This window comes from Stegostoma tigrinum, chromosome 9, assembly GCF_030684315.1.
Source record: "Stegostoma tigrinum isolate sSteTig4 chromosome 9, sSteTig4.hap1, whole genome shotgun sequence".
NCBI lineage: Eukaryota > Metazoa > Chordata > Chondrichthyes > Orectolobiformes > Stegostomatidae > Stegostoma > Stegostoma tigrinum.
Window position 1 is genome coordinate 16,160,268 of NC_081362.1, and position 25,321 is coordinate 16,185,588.

A 25,321-nucleotide genomic window follows, 5' to 3' on the forward strand; every position below is an offset into this window, starting at 1 on the left:
GCTGCAGTGTGCGGTGGCTCGTTGGAATAATGTTCTAATGCAGCTTCGTTTGTGGGTGTTGGGATGGTTGCTCCTGTAGTTCAGTATTTGGTCCCTATGTGTTGTTTTCCGAAAACAACACATAGGGACCAAATACTGAACTACAGGAGCAACCATCCCAACACCCACAAACGAAGCTGCATTAGAACATTATTCCAACGAGCCACCGCACACTGCAGCACAGAGGAACTACGCAGAGCAGAGGAAAATCACCTATACAGTGTATTCAAAAAGAATGGGTACCCTATGAACACAGTCCGCCGATTCCTCAGCAATAAACCCAAACAAACAGACAAAACGGGCTCAGAAACCATAACCACTCTCCCCTACGTCAAAGACATTTCCGAAATGACTGCCAGACTACTCGGACCTCTTGGCATCAGGGTAGCCCACAAACCCACCAACAGACTAAAACAGCAGCTAATGAACTTAAAAGACCCTATACAGACAACAAATAAAACAAACGTCATCTCAAAATACCTTGCAAGAACTGTGACGAACACTACATTGGACAAACTGGCAGAAAGCTAGCCACCAGGATACATGAACATCAACTAGCCACAAAACGACATGACCCACTATCACTCGTATCCTTACATACAGATAAGGAAGGACACCACTTTGATTGGGACAACACATCCATCCTAGGACAAGCCAAACGGAGACACGCACGAGAATTCCTAGAAGCATGGCATTCCAACCGGAACTCCATCAACAAACACGTTGATTTGGAGTCAATCTACCATCCCCTGAGAAAAAGAACAGGAAATGACATCACCAACCCAAGGAAACCTAACCAGATAAACAGAAAGCGGGACATAACACCAGCGCTTTGTCGGAGGCTCACTGATGATGTTACCTAGAATGGTGACGAAACGTCTGAAAACGAACCTTCCAGCTCAGCGAGCAAACTCACATCCAGCACAGATCTGTTCCAATGCTGACTCACACCCAGGCGAGTCTTCAGCACTCTAGATGGCTCACAGAGAAGGAATGGGTTACCCCCCCACCGAGGGTCTCGGTGAGCTTTACACATGGTGCAAGCCTGGTGTGTCCTGAAACCAGATAATCCCCCCTTGCTTCCAAACAGGATTTGTGTTTAGAAACAGAAATTGCTGGAGTAACTCAGCTGGTCTGGCAGCATCCGTGGAAAGAAATTAGAGTCAATGCTCTGAGTCCGGTGCAGTCCTCAGAAGTGTTCAGAATACGTTCTGAAGAAGAGTCACTGGACTCAAAACGTGGACTCTGCTTTCTCTCTACAGCTCTGCTGCCAGACCCACTGAGTTCCTCCTGCAATTTTGGTCTTTAGTTTCTGATTTTACAATTCTTTGTCTTATTTTAGTTGATTTGTATTGTCTTTCTGTGGGAATGCTGAACAAATTCTGCCGTGTTCTGGAAGGCTTACTAATTTCTCACTTGGCGCAAATTTACAGCTGCACTTTAATAAATGCCTAGCAATAAAATGAATGAATGTTGACAGATTGGGTCGTTGGAAGGCTCTCTAGAATCGTGGACGGAATATGAGAAGAATGTCCAGTGCTTGAAAGACTGGTTTGAATGTCAGGAAGACAAAATGAAGAAGTGGCACTCAATCAGTGACCTAGCCTCTGTCCATTCTGCATTGAAGGATTGCCAGGTACAGAATCTAAAGTAAACCTCATTACTTCCTCCCTTCTGTTTTTGTCTATCAACCTACATCCTCTCAGCCAGGAGGCAACCTGCCTAGCTTCTCCCGAGTACGCACGCACACTTCAGTTAATGGAGTGAAAGTTTCTGGTCTGGTTCCATTATTTCTTCTGATATACCAGACCTCTAGTTAGCACTTTGTCAGCCCATTTGAACGGAGGACCATTCTTACCTTCAACCTGATGGGAATTATCCTGAGGCTTCCTGTACGGTGGGATCTGCGATCTCCTCTAGTCAGCTGCCCGGGACCTCTGAGAGGCTGCTGTCTCTAGAAAGTGGAAGGCTAAGGGTTCGGGGGGAGTGGTTTAGGATTAAGAGGGGCATTGATACCAGACACAGAGAGACAAGGAGAGTCTGAAACCAGGAAATGAAGACAGTCAGTGATAAATCCCGTGATGCGTTCAGGTGAAAATGTTTTACCCAGAGATTAATGAGAATGTTCAACTTGCTACCACGTGGAGCGGTTCAGGCATGTAACATAGAACAGCCCGTAGATGCTCTTGTGACACAGTGGTAGTGACCCTACCTATGACATAGGGAGACCTGGGTTCAAGTCTCGTCTGTTCTCTTGGTGTATGATAACACCTCTGGCTAATGAGAAAGTATCTAGGTTGGGATGTGTGGGAGGTGGGTATAGAGGACGTATTGATGGGGCAGGGCAGGGTGAAGTAAATAATGTGGGACGGGGCTTGTGCAGCTCATAGCCATCAGACTGTTTCTTTGAGGTCAAGTTCCATCATTTTATTTCTTAGGAGCTAGAAGATGTTATCCGAGTGAAAGAGAAGGAAGTGGAGAAAGTCGAGAAAAGTGGCCTGCTGCTGATACAGAACAAGAAGGAAGAGGCTTCCAACAGTGTTATGGAAACAGTCCGAGAACTTAATCATTCCTGGGCTCATCTAGACCACTTGGTAATCATGTGTCAATGACCAGGGCTGGTTCTTTGAATGACAGGGATTGGTTATAAAACCAGAGTCATACAGCATGGAAACAGACCCTTCGGCCCAACCGTGCCGACCATAATCCCAAACTAAACTAGTCCCACCTGCCTGTGCTTGGCCCATATCCCTCCAAAGATTTCTTATTCATGTACTTATTCAGATATCTTTTACATATTGTAAGTGTACACACCTTCACCACTTCCTCCGGAAGTCCATTCCACACATGGACCACTCTCTGTGTAAAAAAGCGGATTTGCCCCTCATGTCTTTTTTAAAAATCTTTCTTTCTCTTCTCCCCTTAAAAATATGCCCCCTAAACTTGAAATCCCCCACTCTCGGGGAAAGGCAGCTGCCATTCAACTTACCCCTGCCTCTCGTGATTTTATTAACCTCGATAAGGCACCCCTCCACCTTCTGTGCTCCAGTGAAAAGAATCCCAGCCTATGCAGTCTCACCTTATAACTCAAACCTTCCATTCTTAAACCTTCATCCCATTCAAAATCTCATTCTTACCTTGATCCTGCACAGAAATGGAGAGACAGCAAGATGATGGTAATGTCAATGGACTGGTAATACCGAGGCCCAGGGCAAAGATCTCAGGACGTGGGTTCAAACCCATGGCAGTTGGGAGAACTTAAATTTCATGAACAAAACTCTGGAAATGTGGTGACCATGGTGCCCAGTGCCAATTGTTGTAAAAATCCTATCCAGTTCTCTAATGTTCTTCAAGGAAGAGGGTGATGTTACCTGCATTGCTTCCAGTCTGTGACTCCAAACCCACAGCAGTATGATTGACTCTGAACTGGCCTTTGCAATGGCATTTCAAGGGCATTTAGCACATTTTCGCCTTGCTAGCAGCATCAACACCCATAAAGAAACTAAAAAAAAATTGAGGAAATTAATGAACTTTCAGCAGCAATTTGATGAATACATGGATAATGACAGCACCATGCGTTTGGACAGTATCAAGGCGCTGTTTACAATTATACCCAGTCGATCTGACACACACACGCACACCAACTGGTAGAAATAGATGTCTTCCCTCGCAACTTGTGGCATTTTGGTTTGAAAGCTCTGACAGTGGATCAGGAATCCAGATGATGTCCCTCAAATCCTTCTGGTTCAACAAAAGCTGATTACTTATGACCTTTAAAAACTGTAGGCATGCAGTGAAAGGTCAATTGGTTGGGTGATGCCATTCAGAGAAAGGAACCTGTCACACCCATACATACCCAGCCTACGTGCAATCCCAATCCTGCAATATGCAGTTAGCTTCTAATGGAGTCTCAGAAACCAGGGTTGAGTAGTGAATGTGACCAGGATCCCAAAAACAAATATGTACCTATTTTTTTTGAAGTAAAGTTCTGTGTTCAAGCCAGAATGTTCTGCACCAATGCCATTCCAGTGGCTACTTGGAATCGTGCAACACTGAGACCATTGACCCGTCATATTTGTTCTGGTGCTTTGTGACATTTATTTATCTTCACAATAAGTTTATTTTCACAATAAGGTAGGAAATAGATGCTGTTAATTGCTACCGTAAAGACGAGAAAGGCCGGGATACCTTTTATTTGACTTGAGTTGAGAGTTGTACACGTGTGGTCTTTCCTGGTCTAGCGAGCAAACATTCACTGTTCGATCTTGGCATGTTCCAGGTTGGCCAACTGAAGATTACTCTGCAGTCCTTGCTGGACCAGTGGAATATTTACAAGGCAGCCCATGAGGAGATCAATGGCCACTTGATGGATGCCAGGTACTCTCTTTCACGTTTCCGTTTGCTGACTGGCTCTCTGGAAGCTGTGAAAATCCAGGTGGACAACTTGCAGGTAAGTGCCTCACCTTTCCAATGTCTGTGTGGTTAAAATTCAATGAATGTTACCTCGGGTGAATCAGGTGGACGCTGTCTCCCTTGCAGACAAATGAACTGATACCCTTTGCAGCTCAAACCCTGATGAACCGTGTCAGTTCTAGTGGTGTGTGTTGATGACCTGAAATTACAGAGTATTTACATCACACAAACAGGCCATTCAGCCCCACCTGGTCTTCTCCAATGTACATACCATTCATGTGAAACCTTGTGCTAACTTCATTTTGCGTGGTCCCCAATTTGCCCTTGTACTTGCCATATGTTGTTTCATATTGAGGAGCCTCACAATCTCTCTGAAGTGCCTTGCATCATGGACTGTCAGCCCCTTTGCATCTCAAGCCCCCATCCCATCTGGCAAAAGTAGTACAGAGGCTCTGGAATTCCCTCACTAATCCTCCCCCGGTCTCTATTTACTCTCTGTAAAGCCGATCGTTAAAACCAGCAGATGCCACAATTTTACATATTTCCCCGGAGCAAAATCTGAAAGCACTTCCTCACAGAGTATTGGAAACACTCATGTTCTTCTGTCCCCACACCCTTCCAATAAAAACACCATGGCCACTGGGGTTCAGTGGGGTTTCAAGTCCAAGTGTAACCAAGTTTTCTTAAACCAGGGGTATATTTTTATTTGGGGATGAAAAACATTGAAGAATGTCCTGTAGGGAAGGGAATCTGCAGACCTTAGACAATATTTGACTCCAGACCTAAAATAATGTGGTTGTCTCTTATTTATCCAATGAAACGGCAAGGGCAGCTAGAGATCGACAACAAATATCAGCCTTGCCAATGACACCGGGACCATAAATGAAAGAAATTGTAAATTTAAAATTCAACTTAGTTTTAAGCTGTAGTTTCACCCGTACTCCCATCATCACTATCTATCCTGTCACCCGCTTCCCTGGTAATTTTATTTACAGAATCCTTTCCTTGCTTTTGAGGCTCTCTCGCTGTTCTGTTCTGGTGTCTGCCTGTGGTTATGTGGTCCTCCATATAGCTGGTCTTCACTGTACCTCTTCCAGTTAGTGGCCTGTCATGTATTTTCTGCGCTTCTGCTGTGCTTTCACTCCTCCCTTGTGCTGCCCCAATCTGCAGCAACCTGACACCCTGACCCCCCTAGCTTGTGATTTGAAGCCCCACTCCAGAGCAGCAAACCTTAAGCAGTACTGGCAGTGCGATACCTCCAGTGAGTTGACTCTGCACCCCCCACCACCTAACTCACATCCGTGGCCAATGAGTAAGGGAGCTCTCCCCAGTGCCTCTGCCAATAATTATCCCACTACAGGTGATCTGTTCATTACCTTGCTGAGGTCTGTGGCACACATTGGGTGCTCTGTGTCCGTCTTGAAGTTATAATTACACCTCAGCAATGCAGCAAACTTTGTTTTAAACTGGCACCTTAGGGCAGTGTCAATAAGCTACCAAACATTATGTGAACCTGAAATACTGGAAATTTACTGTCTTATTGCGATATGCACAACATCTGAGCGTGTGGGTCTGATGGCTGTCTGTCGGTAAATTTTATTCAAGGCAAAGTTGTGTTACTATTAATGTGATTTGTGCTGTGAGTAAGGATGTGTATATTCTTTGCATTACGTTTCTATGACTGAGCGTGCAATTTTACACTGATTATGTGGACCTCTGGTTTTTCCGGAATATTTGATCAATCAGTATACTCCTCGTCCCATAGCAGCTATGTGCTTCATTGACTCGAAAGCACTTTGTGACTCCCCGCTGTCCTGAAAGGCGTTGCATAAACTCAACTTCTTCCCCTTTTCTCTGCCTCTCCTGTCAGAATCTGTCTCTTCACCATTCCCTTTGATATGCCATCCCTCTCCACTTCCCTCTGGTTCACTGGAATATTGCCTTTAAGATTAAGGACTTTGTGCACATGGCCTCAATAGAAACACAAGCTGCTGCCGCATTTGTGATGGAGCTTTATCTCAGCTCAGCACCTCCCAGTATTAGATCAGCTCATGTCTGAAAAGCATCCAGTTGACTCTGGACCTAAGGCCTCATTTGGATTTAAGCACAAGGTGGTTCCGTTGCTTCAGTTGCATCAGCCACAAAGGATCAGAATACATTTCTGCCATTAAAAATCCAAGTGTCACTGTTTCCCTGTTCTCCAAATGGCACCCACATCCCTCCTTCAACATTGTGTCCATCTTTTATTTTACAGAACCTTCAAGAGGAACTGGAAAAGTCGGAGTGCAGCCTGCAGAAGTTTGACTCTGTGTCTAATCAACTCCTCAAGGAGTGTCATCCACCAGATAATAGCTCATTGACAGCTAATCTCAATGAGGTTAATACAGGGTAAGGAATCCCTTGAGTGCTGTTGGCTCCTCCTTCTATGGGTTCTCTCGCTCCCTCGCGCTCTGGTCCTCCATTCACGGGCTCTCTCATTCCGCTCCATCCTTGCTACTTACTTGCACAGCTGATGTTTGAAGTTTTCTCCTAACCCTGGCTCACAACTGTTGTTTTGCGTGAGCCAATTATTTCCTTGCACGCTATTTGAAAGATGAAGCTGCATGAATGCGGCTGAACCTTTTGTGGTGCAGTCCTGTTTTGTCGTTGTGATATCTGAGTACAATGGGAGTCACTATTAACTATATGTAAATGATAAATATTGAATTTCCTGTTCAACATACTTCCTAGGCCCGCTGTACAATGATCTCACTGGCCTTTGACAGCTTTGGAAATTCCCTGTTCGTATGAGGATCTTCTCAGACATGTTCCCCTCCTAATTATTAATTAAACATGTTAATTCTAGCCTGGTGCTTCTGGTGCTCTATGTACCATGCAGAAGGAGCTGGTTCAAATCCCAGCTGCCTAGCTGAATTCACTAATTTGCGACCTGATGGTGAGAAATGGTCAGAGGGATAGTAAGAACAGCATGTTCTTGGAGTCAGAGATAACACAGTGTGGAACAGCAGGCCAGGCAGTATCAGAGCAGCAGGAAAGCTGACGGTTGGCGTCAGGACCCTTGTTCAGAAATGCTCAGCTTGTCTTCAGTGTAGGGCCATTTTTCCTTGGGGAAGGGAACCTTAATGTGACTCTGCATTACCGCGTTGGTTTTTTTTAATGCTCCCTGGGAAACAGGGAATGGGCAATAACTGCCACCTCACTGTGAGATAGGTGAAAATATGCCGCCATTACTTTGCTCACCATTGCAGCATTCGCCACTGTTCTGTCATGTGTGAGACCTTGTCACCGACGGTACCGCACTTCACCTCACGTTTTCCAAAGGTTCTTCAGTGTTGAAGCACGCAGTTGATTGGGAACAGCTTCAATGCTGCGATTTTGTGGCTAACTTGAACCCCACTCACAGTCCCTGCCTCTAAGCTTTTGATGAAGGTGTTACTCTTGGTCATCACTAACAAGGTCCAAGTGTCAGAGACTACTCCCTTGCCCAAGGATAAGATTTCCACCTTGATCTCCCTCGTGTACTTGTTTGGATCTCCCACCTTGTCAAGGCGGGGCACTACACTTTGCTGTTCCTTTCTCCCTCAGGCTTAGTTCACTGAACAATGGTTAACTCCATGGAGGATGGTTTTAGGACTGGCAATGCAAAGTGAACGTTAAAGAAAGATGTTTACGTAGTACCTTGCATGACCATTTCCTTCAACAAAGGAATCCAACTATTGCCCTATGACGCTCATTACCCTCACTGAGTCCTCTCACTATCGACATCCTGGAGGTTTACCGTCGTCCAAAAACTGAACAGGACGAGTCTTATAAATAATATGGCTACAAGAGCCAGGAATCCAGCGGTGAGTGACTTCCCCGCCTGTTTCTCCAAAGCCCACCATTACAAAGGCACCAGTCAGGAATGTGATAGCACACTGCTCACTGGTCAGGATGGTGAAGTCTCATCAAGACTGAGGAAACTTGACACCATCCAGGACAAAGGCAGCCCCTTGATTGGCGCACCATTCACTTGCTCCACCACCAGTGCTCATTAGCAGCAGTGTGTACTGTCTACAAGATGCAATGCAGTAACTCTCTGTTACTCCATCATTGGCATCTTCCAAACCCGTGATCTCCCCCCACCAAGAAGGGTAAGGGCAGCAGATGTGTGGGAGTGCTACCCCCTTGAAGGATCCCCTCCAAGCCCCCATATACTATTCCCATCTTGGAATATCCACATTGCTCCACTTTAGTTGTATCAAACAGTTAAGGTCCCAAGGCTTCTGCCACATTGTTCACCCCCACAAGCTGCCCAGCTTCTCAAGAGCCAATCAGATAGTTTTTGTCATCCACACCTGCCAGTCACAAATGCACAGACCAATCAGCAGCCTGTTGCCAGCCGACTCTCACTTTGTACACAGACCCCGAGGCCCATGCACGAACATTTTTAACCCTACCTCCCACCTTTAACAAAGCAGCAATGTAAACACCACACAAACTGAGCTTCAAGAACCGGCATTTTAAAAGTGCACTAATTCCTTCCTCAATTCTTTGCTACAAATTCATTCTAGTATCAACATTAAAGAGAAATAAAAAGGTAAGATTCTTACAATTATGATCCAACGCAGAGTTTATATTGCAGATACAGCGACAGTAGTGATGTGTTAATCCAGGGTTCATTTAATTCCCTGTAAATCATCTAATGTGTGCAATTCTTTTCTGTACATCAGCTGGAATAATTTGCTTCAAGATATCGGGGAGCAGCTTCACTCAAGCAAGGTTCTACTTCAGCTCTGGCAGAAGTACAGGGATTACTCAGGCCAGTGCTCAGCTACAGTGCGACAGCAGGAGGACAAAAGCAATGAGCTGATTAAGAAAGCTGTGAACAGAGACATTGCTGAGGAGGAGGTTACACATTGGATTCAGGACTGTGATGTGAGTACAATAGACCACAGAACACTACAGCGCAGTACAGGCCCTTCGGCCCTCGATGTTGCACCAACCTGTGAACCCAAACTGAAGCCCACCTAAACTACACTATTCCATTATTATCCATATGTTTACCCAGTGACCATTTAAATGCCCGTAAACTGGGCGAGTCTACTCCTGTTGCAGGCAGGGCATTCCACACCGTCACTACACTCTGAGTAAAGAACCTACCTCTGACATCTGCCCTATATCTATCACCCCTCAATTTAAAGCTATGTCCCCCCCCCCGTGCTATCTGTCTCCATCTGAGGGAAAAGGCTGTCACTTGTTCACCCTATCTAATCCTCTGATCATCTTGTATGTCTCTATTAGGTCACTTCTTAACCTTCTCTCTAATGAAAACAGCCTCAAGTCCCTCAGCCTTTCCTCATAAGACCTTCCCTCCATACCAGGCAACATCCTGGTAAACCTCCTCTGCACCCTTTCCAATAGACATAACAGTCTGCGCAAACAAAGAAAACAAATGGACCAGAATTTGCGTTAAAGCCTTTAGTTAAAGCAAACGGTAACTTTTTATAATTTAAATTCATGACAGAGCATTTCAGTGGGATTTTTAAGCATTCCGTGATGAGACGTGGAACTGGGGTGTAGAGATTAGGTGTTAGGAGCTAATCCTAGGTTCCTTTTGTGCATCAAAAATAATAAGAATCGAATAGCTCCACATGGAAGTTGGCCCATTGATTCTGTGCCACTTCTTAAAATGCAGACCAGTTAGCCCCATTTATACTGCCATTTACCATCTCCCTAGAATTCCTTCCCCTCCCTAGTACTCATCCAGTAACCTTCTGGAAGTTTTCATTGAATCTGTATTTAACACACGGGCAGGGAAGGCATTCCAAACGTAACAATTCACTGCATTTCGAAAAGATCCCAAATGCTGCTTGTGGTTCTTTTTTGATAACCAGCTTCAAATCGATAATTAGCGAGAACTGTTTTGCGTTGAGTAGAAATGTGTGGACGGCTGCACACGAACTTTTAAAAAGCTGCACAGTATGGCAAGGTAACGTAACCATTGTCACACATTTTATTTTCCTTTATTGAGATCATAGAATTCCTGTACTAGGGAAACAGGCTGTTTGGCCCGTCGAGTCCACACCAACCCTTCGAACAGCATCCTACCCAGCCACATACCACCCCCCTTCCTATAACCATGCACTTCCCATGGCTAACACAACTAGCTAACACATCCCTGGACGCTACGGACAATTTAGCGTGGCCAATCCACCCTAACCTACACATCTTCGGGAGGAAACCGGAACACCCGGAGGAAACCCGCACGGACACGGGGAGAATGTGCAAACTCTGCACAGACAGTCGTTCGAGGCTGGAATTGAATCGCGTCCTTGGCAGAGTGAGGCAGCAGCACTAACCACTGAGCCCCCGTGCCTCCCATCGCTCAATGTTGTAAGGGGTACATTATTTCAGGAATTGTACACTTTCCAAATTAACTGAATTATTTTTCTTAAAGTAGGTCGTCCTTCCAGCTCACAGGCATTCAGAAATACAACCTATTGTAGCACAATACCTCCCTGACCCCCCCCCCCATAATGCTTCTCTCAAATCCAGATGCCCCAGAAACAGCCAGTTACTCCATTGTGTGTTAGATGAGTGTGCAAGACAAGCCCCTGGTGGCAGATGTTGTGGCTTTTACAGCTGTTTACATTCTAGAGTTGCTTTCTCTGCACCGATCTCTAGACTGCCCAATAAGAATACTACCATTGAATAGTGAGAGGTCGATTTTAAGAGGAAATCACTTTGGAGAGAAGAGAGTGGAAGTATATACTGTTAAGTTTTTTTTCTTAATTTGAAACACCAAGGTTATGGAGCAAGTGCTGGTAAATGGAATTACAGCAGATAGGTTCCTGATGACCTATATGGGCTTGATGGGCCGAAGGGCCTCTTACCATACTATAATATTCTATGACTTCAAATAGACTGTGCAAATAGACCGTGGGTCATAAATACCATAGACCATAGGCTGAACGGCCTCTCTCTTGCATCACATATTCTGTGTAATCTCCATCTGAACTCAGACTCCCAAAAGGCTTTCAGCGTTGGAATTTAAATTAGAAACATAATGTATTGCCTTTAAGTAAGGTAGCTCTCACTATGGAAGATGGTGGGAATGGGCACTTCAGTTCCCACAAGTGGAATAATGGGTTGAGACCAGTTGAAACATTGAAGATTGAGATGAATGGGTTTCGTTCCAAAGGGTTAGTGAGCCCTGGGTTCAGGGTTTGAGGTCAGACAAGGGCTACCTGGGGTGGGGGAAGGCAGGCAGGTGGGTCGTGGCAGGGTGAAAACTTGACAGTTCACTTGAAGCTCGTGGTTTCAGGGACGTGCTATAACGTGAAATGCTTTCTCCCTTTCCTCCGGTCACAACTGCAGGCGCTGTTGGAAGAGTTGGGAAAACTGCGGGATTCTCTTCACACCCTCTCTGACCTTGGAGAAGAGCTGAGGGGGAAGGTGGACCCTTCAGCTGCAGCTGCTATTCAATCTGACCAGCTTTCCCTCAGCCAGTGGTTGTTGTCTCTGGAACAGGCTCTCAGCAGGCAGCGGAGTGTGCTACAGGTACCTTCCTTATTTCTGCTGTAGCTCACTAACGGGCCACCTCGCGTTCAGCACGATTAATCACCATTTCTTTCGTGTTGCTGGAAAAGAGGGGCACTGTCAGAACTTTTTGTCTTGTGCTCATCAAGACAGATGCAAGAGTGCCAAATTTCCAAAAACGGACAGCATTTATACTGCACGAGAGAAGGGTGCTGATTAGTTGGGAAGTTGACTTCTGATTGGTGGAGGCATCGCCATGGAGAGTACAGTTGGTCTCCAACCCCCAAGGCCTCTGTTTATTTCAGAAAGGGCGTAGCGCCTCACATCTTCCAGCTTAGAGAGGCCTATGCCTCAAAATTTGTGGCTTATAGAAGTGTAAGTCAGCCTGAATGATCTTAATAGGAACAAAATAACACAAAAACCCTTGCACCTTTTGAATTAATCGGGGCAGTTGTTCCCTGGTGCATTCCTTGTGCTATTGCTGTGTTATCTTACCATCGAATCAGCACACTTTCCCGTGCTGTATGCATTGTTATTCCCTTCTGAAATTTGGCATTTTTGCCCCTGTCCTGATGGGAGTAAGACAAAACAAAACTTTAGTGACGTGTCCCCCCTTTTCTTTCGGCAGTACTCCAGTTCAGCGTTACTAAATAAAATATTTGATATCTCAGAAGACAACTTGTTAGCAGACCAAGCACAGGTTCACCTCATTGTCAGAATGTCAGGAGGGCTCACAATACTAAGTGTAGAGCATTATTAAACCAGCTATAATGCAGTTTCAGACAGTAGGAAAATGTTTGTCTTTCATGATCTCTGCATGTGCCAAAGTCCCTCAGCCATTAAATTACTCCTAAGGTGTGGTCGCGGTCATAATTTGGAGCTGTGCCCACTGATTCATCCCCACCACAGGATCCCCACAAGCAGGAATGAGATAAGTCACCCGATAATTTGAATGGGTGGTGAACATCGGTCTGCAATCTCAGTATCTTAGTCCGAGAATATAACATTGAAGGACTTTGGGACACCCCTGAGATTGTGAAACTATAAATGTGTGAGTGGACCTGTGTACAGTAAGATCCCAATGAACAATGGGCAAACCTGTTTTCGATGGTGTTGGTGGAGGGATTGATCTTGGTGAAGGCACCGGGGAATTCCCCTGCTGTTCTACTAAGATGTTTGACATCCTTGCAGTGGGCAGACAGGCCTTGTTTTCAGTTCTGTAGTGAACAAAGGCACATGTGACCGTGCGGCACTCCTTCAGTACTGCACTGGCAGATCAAACTGGATTACAAGCTCAGCTCCCTGCAGCAGAGCTCAGACCTTGTGACTGCAAGGCTGAGTGTGCTACTGACTGTGCCGAGGGATCTGTAGACCAGAAGACCCTCTAACTGGGATTGTTTCACACTACAGGCTGGCATTCACGATTACGAGGTGTTCAGCAAGAGGCTGGAAGCCCTGGAGAAGTGGATTGTGGAGGCTGATGACGTTCTGAAATCGCAGGACCCCAACCGATCGTCTGATCTGACTATAATCCAGGATAGAATGGAGGAGCTCAAAGTAAGTTACTCCTCTCACATTCAACGTGAAGTAGGAATGGACAGGAGCAGGGAGATGCACATCTCCTTTCCTGCTGGGTCGTTCGTGGAGGTGTTTGGCTGTTCCTCCTCCTTCCCATCATGGTCCTGGCACACTCTGCATTCGTATAGCACCCCTTTCACCAGGCCCTCTTTGTTGTTGCTCAGAGCAGACCTGTCCGTAACGGACAGCTCAGTCCCACCTCTCGTTGATCCACTCTTACGTTCTGCCATCTACACACAGAGACCTCGCCACGGTGCCTTCTCACCAGTGTGTGGGGACGTCTCTCATAGAGTCGCCTCCCTCCTTATCAATTAGATCCCTTCAGACTTGGCAATGTGTTGCTGCTCCTCAGCAATTTGCCGGAATGTTTAAACTGGAAACAGTGCCCAGCGTGTTAACCGGTGGGTGGTGGGGGGGGATGCTGGGGGACAGTGGTGTCTGGCAGGGTTGACCCAGCTCTGGGTGGCACTTCACAGTTGCCCCTCTTCATTATCTCCCATTGCCCCCTCCCTGTGTATCTTCTCGAGCTGTACGCGGTTTTAATTAAGTGATGGAATCTTGTGCTTGTGGTAAAAGCGATGAAAAGGTCGGTGCGACAAATACTCCATTGACTTTTGTGGATTTCCACGGCAGCGAATTGAACAACTCAGCGCAGTCTCTGTGCTGGTGTTGAATGTCTTTGCGAGCCCCATGCCACCTCACCTCTCCCTATCCCCAGATCGCTCTACTCCTGTCTCCCTCACGTGTTCATCTAGCTTCTCCCTAAATACGCGGTGCCCTTTCCTTCAACCAGGCCACGTGGATAGCGGGTTCTACAACTTTTCCAGATCTAGTGACTTTGTTGTGAGTTGTTTCATTGCGTGTTGCCCAGTGCCTGTATGTCCATTTCTGAATATCGAGACCCAGGACTGCGCCCTTTTCTCCTCCATGGTTAGCCAGCCCATGGCCGGTTCAGTTGTAACACAGCTGCTCCACTTCTGGAATACTGTTCCATTAGCAAATTGACCCTGACGCATTGCTAAGGTTTTTCTGTGGCTTTGCTTCTTTCAAATTTTGGTGTTTCTGTAATCCCGCATCGCTGCAGAATAATGTTGCAGTGGGGCCAGAGATGCTGGGGGCTGGATGTAGAGTCAGAGGATTCTGTGGGTGCTGAGATCAGGAGTGGATTTTTATGACACATCCAATGTCAGCATGAACTGCTGCATGCTGCTGTCAAATCTCCCATCAGTCTGCACCTGGAGGGGGGAGAAAGAGGGTGTTTTAACGCATGGAGCCTTCTTTTTTTATTTAAACAGTCATTATTGACTCTGGTTGGTTTGTCACCTGATTCTGTCAGGCCAGGTGGTTGAAGTAGCTAGCTGAGATATTGATATAACACCTCTCGCTGTGTCCCAGCTTAGTCCCTGCACTCAGAGCTGAAAGGTCCTGTTTTATTGGGAGAGCAGTTGTTTTGATTTTATCTTCAAAAGGCAAGTGTTTTGATCACTTGTTGAAGGGGTAACAGATCAATTATTTGCATAAGAGGGGAAAGATTTAAGTGGGACCCGAGGGGCAATCTTTTCATGCAGGGGGTGATGTGTGTATGGAATGAGCTGCCAGAGGGAGTGGTGGAGGCTGGTACAGTTACGACATTTTAAAAGGCATCTGGGTGGGTACGTGAATAGGAAGGGTTTAGAGGGATATGGACCAAATGCTGGCAAATGGGACTAGATTCATTGCGGATATCTGGTCAGCGTAAATGAGTTGGACTGAAGGGTCTGTTTGTGTGCTGTACATCTCTATCACTCTCAGGTCCTTATCTATCCACTCTGGTTTGCCTGTGAACTTGAGATGTACTGAGAATTTATATTTTACTTTAAAATGCCTACAAGACAGCAGCAACAGGAAGAAGAAATTACATTTATCTAGTACCTTTTACTTAATCCCAAGGTGCTTCACTGTTGTATTATTGACTTCCAAAGCAATAATAGAACAAGTAATCAGAAGCTATTCAGAGCAGTAGAACTTCGAAGAGAGAAAGCTGGTGGAGAAGCTGCTGGGTTTAGACTGAGGTTTCCAGGCTCAGGGGTACACTGGCGAAGGTGAAGCAGTGGAAATTAGAGATGTGTGGGAGTTTGGCGGGCCCAAGGTAGTTTATAGACATGGAGAGAAGCAAAGCTGCGGGAATCCTTGAAACTGCGACACCCAACAATGTGGCATTAAAACAAACACTGAGAGGCCACGTCTTGCCATTGGAGAGATTGTGGGATTACATCACAGGGTAAATCCATGGGTGTAGAATGGAGGGGAAGGTTTCCAGTTAAAGACTGTACTCCCACAGTTGTACCTGGTCGTAATCAATGCAAGTGTTGAAGAACTTACAGTACTGAATAAGTGAAAGGCGGCTTTCTAGTCTCTATATCCCTCTAGCCTCATTGAAGTAGATCCTCATTTGTAGATTTTGTTCAAAGTGGCTGGCCTGAGAGAGAGGGATTTGCCTCAAAGCTGCGTGAAATCTTTTGCTCTACAGTGCCCCATGGTTATTGACCCCTCTACTAGGGATTTAGTCCTCTCTGTCTACCCTGTCTATGCTTTTCCACATTGTACATCTCAAGGATGTTCCCTTCAGCCTTCTCTGCTCGAAGGAAAGCAACCCCAGCCTATCCAGCCTCTCTTCATCGCTGAAATGCTCCAGCCCAGGTAACGTCCTTGTGAAACTCCTCTGTACCCTCTCCAATGCAACCACATCCTTGCTACAGTGTGAAAACAGAACTGCACCCAGTATAGTGTTATATACAGCTCCATTATAATTTCCCTGCTCTTGTATTCAGTGCCTTAACCGATAAAGGCAAGCATACCATATGACCCTCCTGAGGAAACATTAACTCTGTTTTCTCCTTCACAGATGCTGCCAGACCTGCTGAGCTTTTCCAGCCACTTTGTTTTTGTTACAAACGTACCATTTGCCTTCATAACCACCCGATCTGCCTCGGATCAGTATTTAGGAGTCAATCCGCAATGGTTTCAGTAGAAAGGAGATTTGGTAACAGTGCTCTTGTTTTGTATTGTGCAGGTCCAAATGCTGAGGTTTAGCAGTACCGTCCCTGACTTGGATCGCCTGAATGAGTTGGGATACAGGTTACCCCTGAATGATAAAGAGATCAAACGCATGCAGACATTGAACAGACACTGGTCCTCGATTTCTGCTCAGACCACTGAGAGGTTTAGGTAATTCGCTACTTGGTTACTTATGAGCAGGTTACCATCTCAAACTTACAAGATGTGACCATGTTGATACTGTGGCTAAACATTCTGTTTTGTTCCCTCACTGTGGACTGATGAGACAGACTGTGACCCCCTGTTAGAAATGTGAAGATGTCTGACTGAATCCCATTTTTACCAAACATCACTGGGTTCTGCTGACCCGTAGGTTCACTGAAATTCCCTGTGCTACTTACTTACCAGGATTTCAAATCCTAAACGCTCGCATAACAGAGTATTTTCCTTACAGCTTCTGGGTTTTTTTTGTTTTGCAATTGCCTTAAATATATTGGAAACAATTTCTGTTTAACAATTTCATTTGAATCTCCTCAGGATTTTAAATACCTCCATGCTAGTCCCTGCCAACCCTTATGACATTTGGCTTCCCATAGAGCTTCTACAGCATGGAGAAAAGCCCTTTGGCCCATTTTATCCATACTGGTTATCAAACATCCATCTAATTTAATCTCATTATCCCAGACTTGGCCGTTGGGCTTGCATGCTGTGGGGTTTCATGTGCTCTATCTAAATATTATCTTAAATATTTTGATGGTTCCCACTATCACCCCCTCTTCAGGCAGCGAGTTCTAGATACAGACCGCCTGCTGGGTGAAAAAGATTTTCCTTAAATCCCCATTAAACCTGCTGTTCTTTACCTTAAAATAGTGCCCCCTTGTTATTGACCCCTCTGGATTTAGTTCTCCCAGTCTACACTATCTGTGCCCCTTTGTCCATCTCAATTCGATTCGCCACTTCTCTGCTTTAAGGAAAACAATCTCAGCCCATCTGGTTCTCTGAACCAATCTGAATTGCTCCCAGCCCAGGTAAAATCCTGGTGAATCTCCTGTGCACCCTGTTTAGTGCACCTGTATCCTCCCTACAGTGTGACAACAGGACAGCACACAGTACTCCGACTGTCGCCAACAACTGTTAGATATAGCTCTACCATAAACATCCTTGTGCTTGGATTAAATACTTTGACCACAAAAGGCAAACATCCCATACGCCTTTTTAACCACCTTATCTACTGTCTCTGCTTACTCTTCTCATCAAAAACTATTACTGCTGGCTTTCCTCTACTTCGATTTTCATCCACCATGTGTATGCCTGTTCCACCAGCGTGTCTACTTGGTGTTTGGTTTTACAAAGTGGGGACAGGACAAAATGCCTTCCCACGTTTTGCAAGACACCCGGGGTGTTGGGGAGCTGAGCTGGTGGTATGAGTGGGTCGGGGAGCAAGCTTTTTATTGCCCACCCTTCCATGTGGGGCTGCACCTAGTCTGTCTGCAGAATGACTTCAGGATTCAGAGGAAAGAGGTTAGATGTGAGGGCACATCATGTTTCTGCATGATATTGGTGTTCACTAAGCTCCTGAGGAACAATTAATGTCAGTAATCTGAATGGTTTGGGAGCCAGGGGAAACATCCTAGATCCCTCAGAGGAATGACTCTGTACTTCCATAAATAGATTGATACTCTCCATCCCACAGAATACAGAATGGTACAGCAGAGGACCAGGCCCTTTGGACCACCATCTCTGTGCCAGCTGTGATGCCATTCTAAGCTAATCCCATCTGCCAGTTATGGTCCAACTCCCTGACTGTTTATGTGTCTGTCTAAATGCCTCTTATACATTGCTATCAGATCTGGCAGCATACTCCAGACCTCTGTGTTAAAAAAAAACTTGCCTTACACTTTAAACTTTTCCCCTCTCAACTTAAACCTACACCTAGTATTTGACATTTCCACCCAGGGAAAGAGATGCCGATTAGCCATCCTATCCTAACCTCTTTAGCATCCTCTCCAAAGCTTCCGTATCCTCCCTACAGTGTGGTGACCTGAACTGCGCAGTGTAATCCAAATGTGGCCTCATTAAAGTCTTGTACAGCGGCAGCATGACGCGCCAATTTTTATACTCAGTGCCTGACCAATGAAGACAAGCATGCCATACGCCTTCTTTACCACCTTATCCACTTGTGTTGCCACTTCCAGGGAGCTATGGACTTCAACCCCAGATTTCTCCGTACATCAGTGCCCCTAAGGATCCTGCGAGTAACTCTATATTTTCTTCTTGCATTTGACTTCCCAAAATGCATCACCTTGCACTTGTAGAAACTTCATCGGCTATTTCTCAGCCCAGCTTTCCAACTGATCTATATCCTGCTGTATCCTTTAATAACCTTCCACACATCCATGTCTCTGCAAACTTACAAATCAGACACCCACTGTGTCATTTTAAGTAATATATATAACGCGCACACGTGCACGCGCGCGCGCACACACGCACGCACGCACACGCGCGCACACACACACACGCAACCAATTATAGAGAGTATTTTTCTGACTGGAAACCGATCTATAACTAAGATAAGTTTGGATTCAGGAAGAAAAACAAAGTTGCTGGAAAAGGGGGGTCTGGCGTTTCAGGACTGGTGACCCTTCCTCAGAACTGATGGTGGCTGGGAAAACGTCACTTTATATGCAGAAAATAGGGAGGTGGGTGGGGTTGGGAGTAAATGATAGGATAGAGCCCAAAGAGAGAGAGAAAGACAGTTGGACAGACAAAGCAGTTGCTAACGATCAGACTGGGAGGGTGAGTAGTTGTTAATGGGGGCTGTTAGTGACTAACAACGGGGGGTGTGTAGTGGCAGACTATGTGGTATCAAGGCCAGGTGTGTGGGGTGGGGGCGCTGGGACACAGGGGAGCTTAGGCCCAGAATTATTGAACTCGGTGTTGAGTCCGGAGGGCTGTAGGGTCCCCAAGCAGAAAGTGAGGTGTTGTTCCTCCAGCTTGCGCTGGGCTTCACTGGAACACTAGCGAGCCGGTGACAGAGATTTTGGCCAGGGAGCAAGATGGTGCATTTGGTTCTAATTTTGTATTCAATTTGCCAACTTACCTACATCCTGTGTGACTTAATCTTCTGGACCAGCCCACCTTGTCAAATAGGTTAATGAAATCCATGCAGACAACATCCAACTGCCCTGTCCTCCATCATCATTGTCACTTCCTCAAAAAACTCATCAAGTTTATGAGACAAGACACCCCCGTCCTGCACCTGATAGAGCCATGCTGAATATCCCTAATAAGTCTATTGATTTCCAAATGCAGGTAAAACCTATTCCTAAGAATCTTCTGAACTGATTTCCCTACCACTGAAGTAAAGCTCACTGACTTGTAACTTCCTGGATTATCCCTGTTGCTCCTCTTTAAACAAAGGAGTAACATTGGCTATTCTGCAGTCTTCCAGGACCTCACCTGTGGTTAAAGAGGCTACGGAAGTCTCTGTCAAGGTCCCAGCAATCATATAGGATTGAAGGTGGCAATTTGACCCTTTAGGCTACAGTCACAGGCTCGCTTCATTCAGATTGTCTGATCTTTATGGACACTTACGCTCTCCTTTTTTGTTTCCCCCTTTCTGTGCCAAACCGATGGAATGTTTTTATCCTGTTCCAGCAAACTGCAAGCATTCCTGCTTCAGCATCAGACGTTCTTGGAGAAGTGTGAAACCTGGATGGAGTTCTTGGTCCAAACTGAGCAAACACTGGCGGTGGAGACTTCCGGAAACTACCAAAGCCTCCTAGAGCAGCAGAGAGCCCACGAGGCACGTGGAGAGCTGGGGACACGGGTGGCATTGGGAGTCACGGTTTTTTTATCCCTCCGCATGCTGTCCTGTTGTATCGCTGTTTCTTCATCAGCACAGGGTCAACCTTGTGCACCAGCACAGGGGCGCTGAGCTTCTTCCGCGTCCTCAGCAAGGCCCATTGTTGGGTTTTGGACCCAATCTGGCGATTGGAAATAAATGCTCACATCCTCGGGTGCTGTACCTCAGTTCCCAGTTGGAGAGGTCCTGAGTTCCAGTCCTGTTCCAAAGATCTGATTGCCTGCCCTAGACAGCCACTTGTGGTGCAGCACTGAGGGAGTGGTGCCTCCCTTTGGGTCAGAACTTCTGCATGGAAGGTTAGGACTAGAGCCGAGGAAGTTTCTCCTGGCCAGAATTGTTGCTTTAACTGCTGGAGAAAGGAAAGACCAGCCTGACATCAATGGCCATGCAAAATGCTCCAGTTCAAGTAGAACAGTTTCTTTGCATGATACCAGTGCACACTGTTCCAAATTAGCAATGCCGAGCAAACGCGACATCCCAGCGAGTTCATTCTACCTTCCTCACCCTCCTTTTGTTTCTGGTGCAGTTGTTCCAGACAGAGATGTTCAGCCGTCAGCAGATCCTGCACTCCATCATCAGTGACGGACAGCGCCTCCTGGAGCAAGGCCAGGTTGATGACAGGTCAGTTCCCCTTCTCCGCTGCGTGGATGCCGACTGTGTGCGAATGTGCTGCAGCAGAGAAAATGAGCAAGGCTGTGCAAGGGCAGCGATCCCTTTTAAGAGGCAAAGCCATGCAGCCACCTTAAAGGGACTGTGCAGTGCAAGGAATAGACCATCACTGCAAGGGAAGTAAGAGGAAACCCAGCTCGCAGTCCTATCATTGCATTGAAACACAGTCCCTGTTCTAGTGCAGAGTTATTGTCGTTTGAAGTAAATCTATATGAATTAAGATCTGATGAATTTTGGTGTAATAATGACTAAACTGGTTCCACAGTAATTCAGGTGAAGATATCAGGTTTGAATTTAACGAGGAAAAAGCATCCCAAAACAATTGTGGAAGCTGGAAATCAGAAACGAAAACAGAAATTTATGGGAAAGCAGCTTCTGAAGAAGGGTTACTGGATCCGAAATGGTAACTCCTTGCTTTCTGTCCAGAGCTGCTGCCAGACTTGCTGAGTTTCTCCCAGCAATTTTTGTTTCTGTTTTGGAATTCAGTGTGTCTGGCCTATCAGGCCTGTGTATTCATTCCCCCCAGTCTCTTGCAAGTCACTACTGGCCTCCCATGGCCTGGTTCCTGAATTTTTCAGTGAATCCAGGCCAACATTTGAGCTCCATCCCCAACTTCCCTTGAGCACAGTTGAGTGTGAGCCACGTTGCCGTGGGTCTGGAGTCACGTGTAGGCCAGACCAGATGCTGATGGCAGATTTCCTTCCCTTTGGGTTTTGACAACAAAGAGCTGATAGTTTCATTGTTAAGATGACTAGTGTTCAATTCCAGATTTTCTGAATTCCACCAATTGCCAAGGCAGAGTTTGAGCCCAATCTGAATATCTTGAGTCTGGATCTCTAGATTAACCTCTAGTGATCTTACCACTGCACCACTACTTCCCTGTGTTGGGGTTGGAAGGGGGTAGGGGTGCTTCCCTTCAGCCCTATTTTATGGAGCTTCCTCCTGCCTCTTGCCCTTTCTCCCTCAGTTATTATTGCCTCCTAGAGGCCAGAGCTTACATTTTAGCTCAGTTGGGTATTCAAAAAAAAAATCCACCCCCTGATCCCAACCCACCTATTTCTGAAGTTTCCTGAGGTGGTACCAGAGCAAGAAATAACAACCACATTGCCAAATTCCAGTGGTACAGGCAACCTCCATGTTAAGCAGAATTGACAGAGTCCCAAAGTCACGGTGGGGGGCAGGGGGTGGGGTATCCCAACGGCTGGATTACAGTGAGGAGCGATCCTGGGATGAGGCCAGAGCCTTTACAGCACTGCTTCTGGACCAAGAGGACCGTGACATGGGTACAAACCCCTCAAACTAAAAGGTAGGATGGCCCGGATCCTATCAGGATGCACACGCAAGACCATGGGAATCTGGATCTTCACACTCTGGGTAGATGAACAGATGAACTTGCAACAAATCCCCGGGTACCTGATGATGATGAGCAGCAGCTCGGTTTGAATCGAGTTGATTGTGTGTTTGTTTTTTTCTCTCTCTCTGTTAGGGATGAGTTTAACTCGAAGTTGGCCATGCTGAGTAACCAGTGGCAGGGGGTGATTCGGCGGGCACAGCAGCGGAGGGGCATTATTGACAGCCAGATCCAGCAGTGGCAGCGTTACCGGGAGCTGGCGGAGAAGCTGAGGAAGTGGCTGTTGGATATATCCCAGCAGCTAGGGCAGAGGTGGGGCAGTGCAGCACCCATTGCCCTACAGCAGGCCCGAAGCCTGTTGGATGAGGCGCAGGTGAGAGCCACCGCTCGCACACTGTATCCAATGTTTTGCTGATATATATCCACTTCATTGTCACAGGGCACAGCAAGGAGATAGAGTTTGGATCTTAAGCTGTTATTTAATGACACAGTACCCTGTGTCTAATCCTATATCACTGTAACAATCTCCAATTGAATGTCAGATAATAAAATGTGAGGCTGGATGAACACAGCAGGCCCAGCAGCATCCCAGGAGCACAAAAGCTGACGTTTCGGGCCTAGACCCAGTTTCCATTGTCACTGATCCAATTGAATGTCACCCTCTTCTGTCTAGTCACCTGCCTCTTCTTCCAATTCCTCCTGCCTCTGGCTCCTCCTCCCCTCTCCACCTCCTACTCCCCCATTCCACCACTGCCTCCTCCTCCCCAGCTCCCCTCCACCCTGCCTTCTCCCCCTCCTCATCCCTCACCTCACTGCCTGTCCCTCCCCAGTCTCCCCTCTCCCTCCACTGTCTCCTCACCCGTTGTTCTCTCTCTCCCTCCTCCTTCAGTCCCTTCTCTCTCTTCCGTTCACCCCACTTTTCCCAATTCCCTGTGCCACTCTCTTGTGCTCACTACCCCTGAGGAAATCTTCTCTTCCTGCCCCAGCCTTGGGGGGACAGTCCATCAGTATTCACTGCAAATGCCCTTACTCTGACTCTCACTGTATTGCCTCCCATCCTGGGTTGAAACCACATTAAAAAGGCCCTTCTGCCCACTGTGTCTGTGCTAGTCATCAAACACCGTTCTGTTCTAATCCCATTTGCCTGCAGTTGGTTTGTAGTCTGGTGTGCTGTGGGAGTGCCCATTGAAACACTAAGATGTTGTTGTCTCCTGCCTCTATCGCTCTTGGAGTGGCAGTGAGTTCCAGATACTCCTCACGCTCTGCGTGATAAGATATTTTGTTTCCTGACCACATTCCACTCTCCCAGTTCCTGTGGCATTGTTCCACCCGATCTGTAGATGTAATCCTCGCAGATATGACTCCCCTTTCCATCAGTTTGGAACTGGTTGGCAGAGCTTTGCTCGTGACTGTTCCACTTCTGCTGTGACCCCTTGCTCTCCCTCTCAGAACCAGGACAGGATCCCCCGTCCTCATCTTCCTTCACACCAGCCTGATCCAACCCTTGGAATCAAGGGTTATGTGGATAAGGAGTGGAATCAAGGGTTATGGGGATAAGGCAGGAACAGGATACCGATTGTGGATGATCAGCCACGATCATATTGAACGGTGCTGCTGGCTCGAAGGGCCAAATGGCCTACTCCAGCACCTATTGTCTATTGTCTATTACCATCCTCTGCCATTATATCAAAGGGAACTAGGTTACAGCTGGAGCCTAGATTTTGTAAACTTGAAGCTGCTGTAGAGAGTATCTCACGTTACAAAGACACAGTTTCAGTTTGTTCCTATAGGCAGAAATGCGACTGACTTGATGGTTGATGTCCCTCACCCAAATACAAATAAACACTCAACATCCACGACCAGCCAAGCTGATACTCATAAACATGCATTTTTTTTTTCTTAATGTTCACTCCCGAATGCCTGGCCCAATGTTCGATCCCCCCACCCTCACTGCACCCACAACACTCCTGAGCCACAGCAGATGGGATGCCTCCACCATTGTCCTCGTGCAAGGTCGCTGTGCCCTCCAGGGTGAGACAGTTTACTGCACCCACTCCTGGTGATGCGGGCTGTAGTCCCTTTTTATTTTGAGGTTTGGGATTTGTTGTCTGGTTTTGTAGACAGCACGATGACAATGTATGTCTTTGTCAGGCTCTACCCCGTTCCCTCACTGACCCCTTCGCTCTCAGGGCTGGGTGTGCTGTTCAGATGAAACGCAAGGTTAAGTCTTTCAGTGAGAGACTTTACAGCCCTCCGGACTCAACACAGTGTTCACCAATTTCAGACCCTAATTGTGTCTTCCTTCTTTCTTTCCCTTTCCTTTGTTCTTCATGATGTACCTTTTGGGGTGTGGGGTGTGGGGCGGGGGCATCCGGTCTGTTTCTCCTGTTCACTCCTGCTCTTTAAATCTATCTTGCGTCCCTTGCCCAATGACCACGGTCAATTTAGTTCATGTCAAACTTTCCGGTCTCCTGTGCTCTTACCTACACATCTATTTTCCCCTTGTGTCATCATCCCTTTTGACATTTAACCTGCCTTCCATTGTTCTGTTCTTTACTCCCTCCCCTTTAACTCTCTCCCTGGGATTGCTTGAAACCTTTTCTGTCTCTCATTTTTTTCCCTCTCTGAACTGAAGCCATCGAGCAGACCTGTTAACTCTTTCTCTCGGTCTCCACAGATGCTGCCAGACTTGCTGACTGTTTCCGTTTCGTTATGTACTCTGTGTTACCGTAGCTCTGACCAACGTGGCTGCACTTCCTAATATATTCATTTCTTACCATCATTATGTAATGTGCTTCCCAAAGGAGTTCAGACTAAATTCTTGCCCGGCCATCAGTTTGGGTGCTTAA

At 46.5% G+C, this 25,321-nt stretch overlaps 1 protein-coding gene across 10 annotated transcripts in view; it reads left to right on the forward strand.

The window, feature by feature from the left end:
* The window catches only part of syne1b (spectrin repeat containing, nuclear envelope 1b), a 504,959-nt gene that overhangs the window by 377,324 nt on the left and 102,314 nt on the right, over positions 1-25,321 (forward strand). For all 10 annotated transcript variants that reach the window (XM_059648367.1, XM_059648370.1, XM_059648364.1 and 7 more), the window contains 11 exons: positions 1,520-1,675; positions 2,478-2,633; positions 4,319-4,489; positions 6,707-6,840; positions 9,165-9,369; positions 11,812-11,994; positions 13,384-13,530; positions 16,604-16,758; positions 20,245-20,392; positions 20,979-21,073; positions 22,608-22,845. In XM_059648367.1, the coding sequence (XP_059504350.1) occupies positions 1,520-1,675; positions 2,478-2,633; positions 4,319-4,489; positions 6,707-6,840; positions 9,165-9,369; positions 11,812-11,994; positions 13,384-13,530; positions 16,604-16,758; positions 20,245-20,392; positions 20,979-21,073; positions 22,608-22,845 (1,788 nt within the window). The remainder of the gene's footprint in view (positions 1-1,519; positions 1,676-2,477; positions 2,634-4,318; positions 4,490-6,706; positions 6,841-9,164; positions 9,370-11,811; positions 11,995-13,383; positions 13,531-16,603; positions 16,759-20,244; positions 20,393-20,978; positions 21,074-22,607; positions 22,846-25,321) is intronic.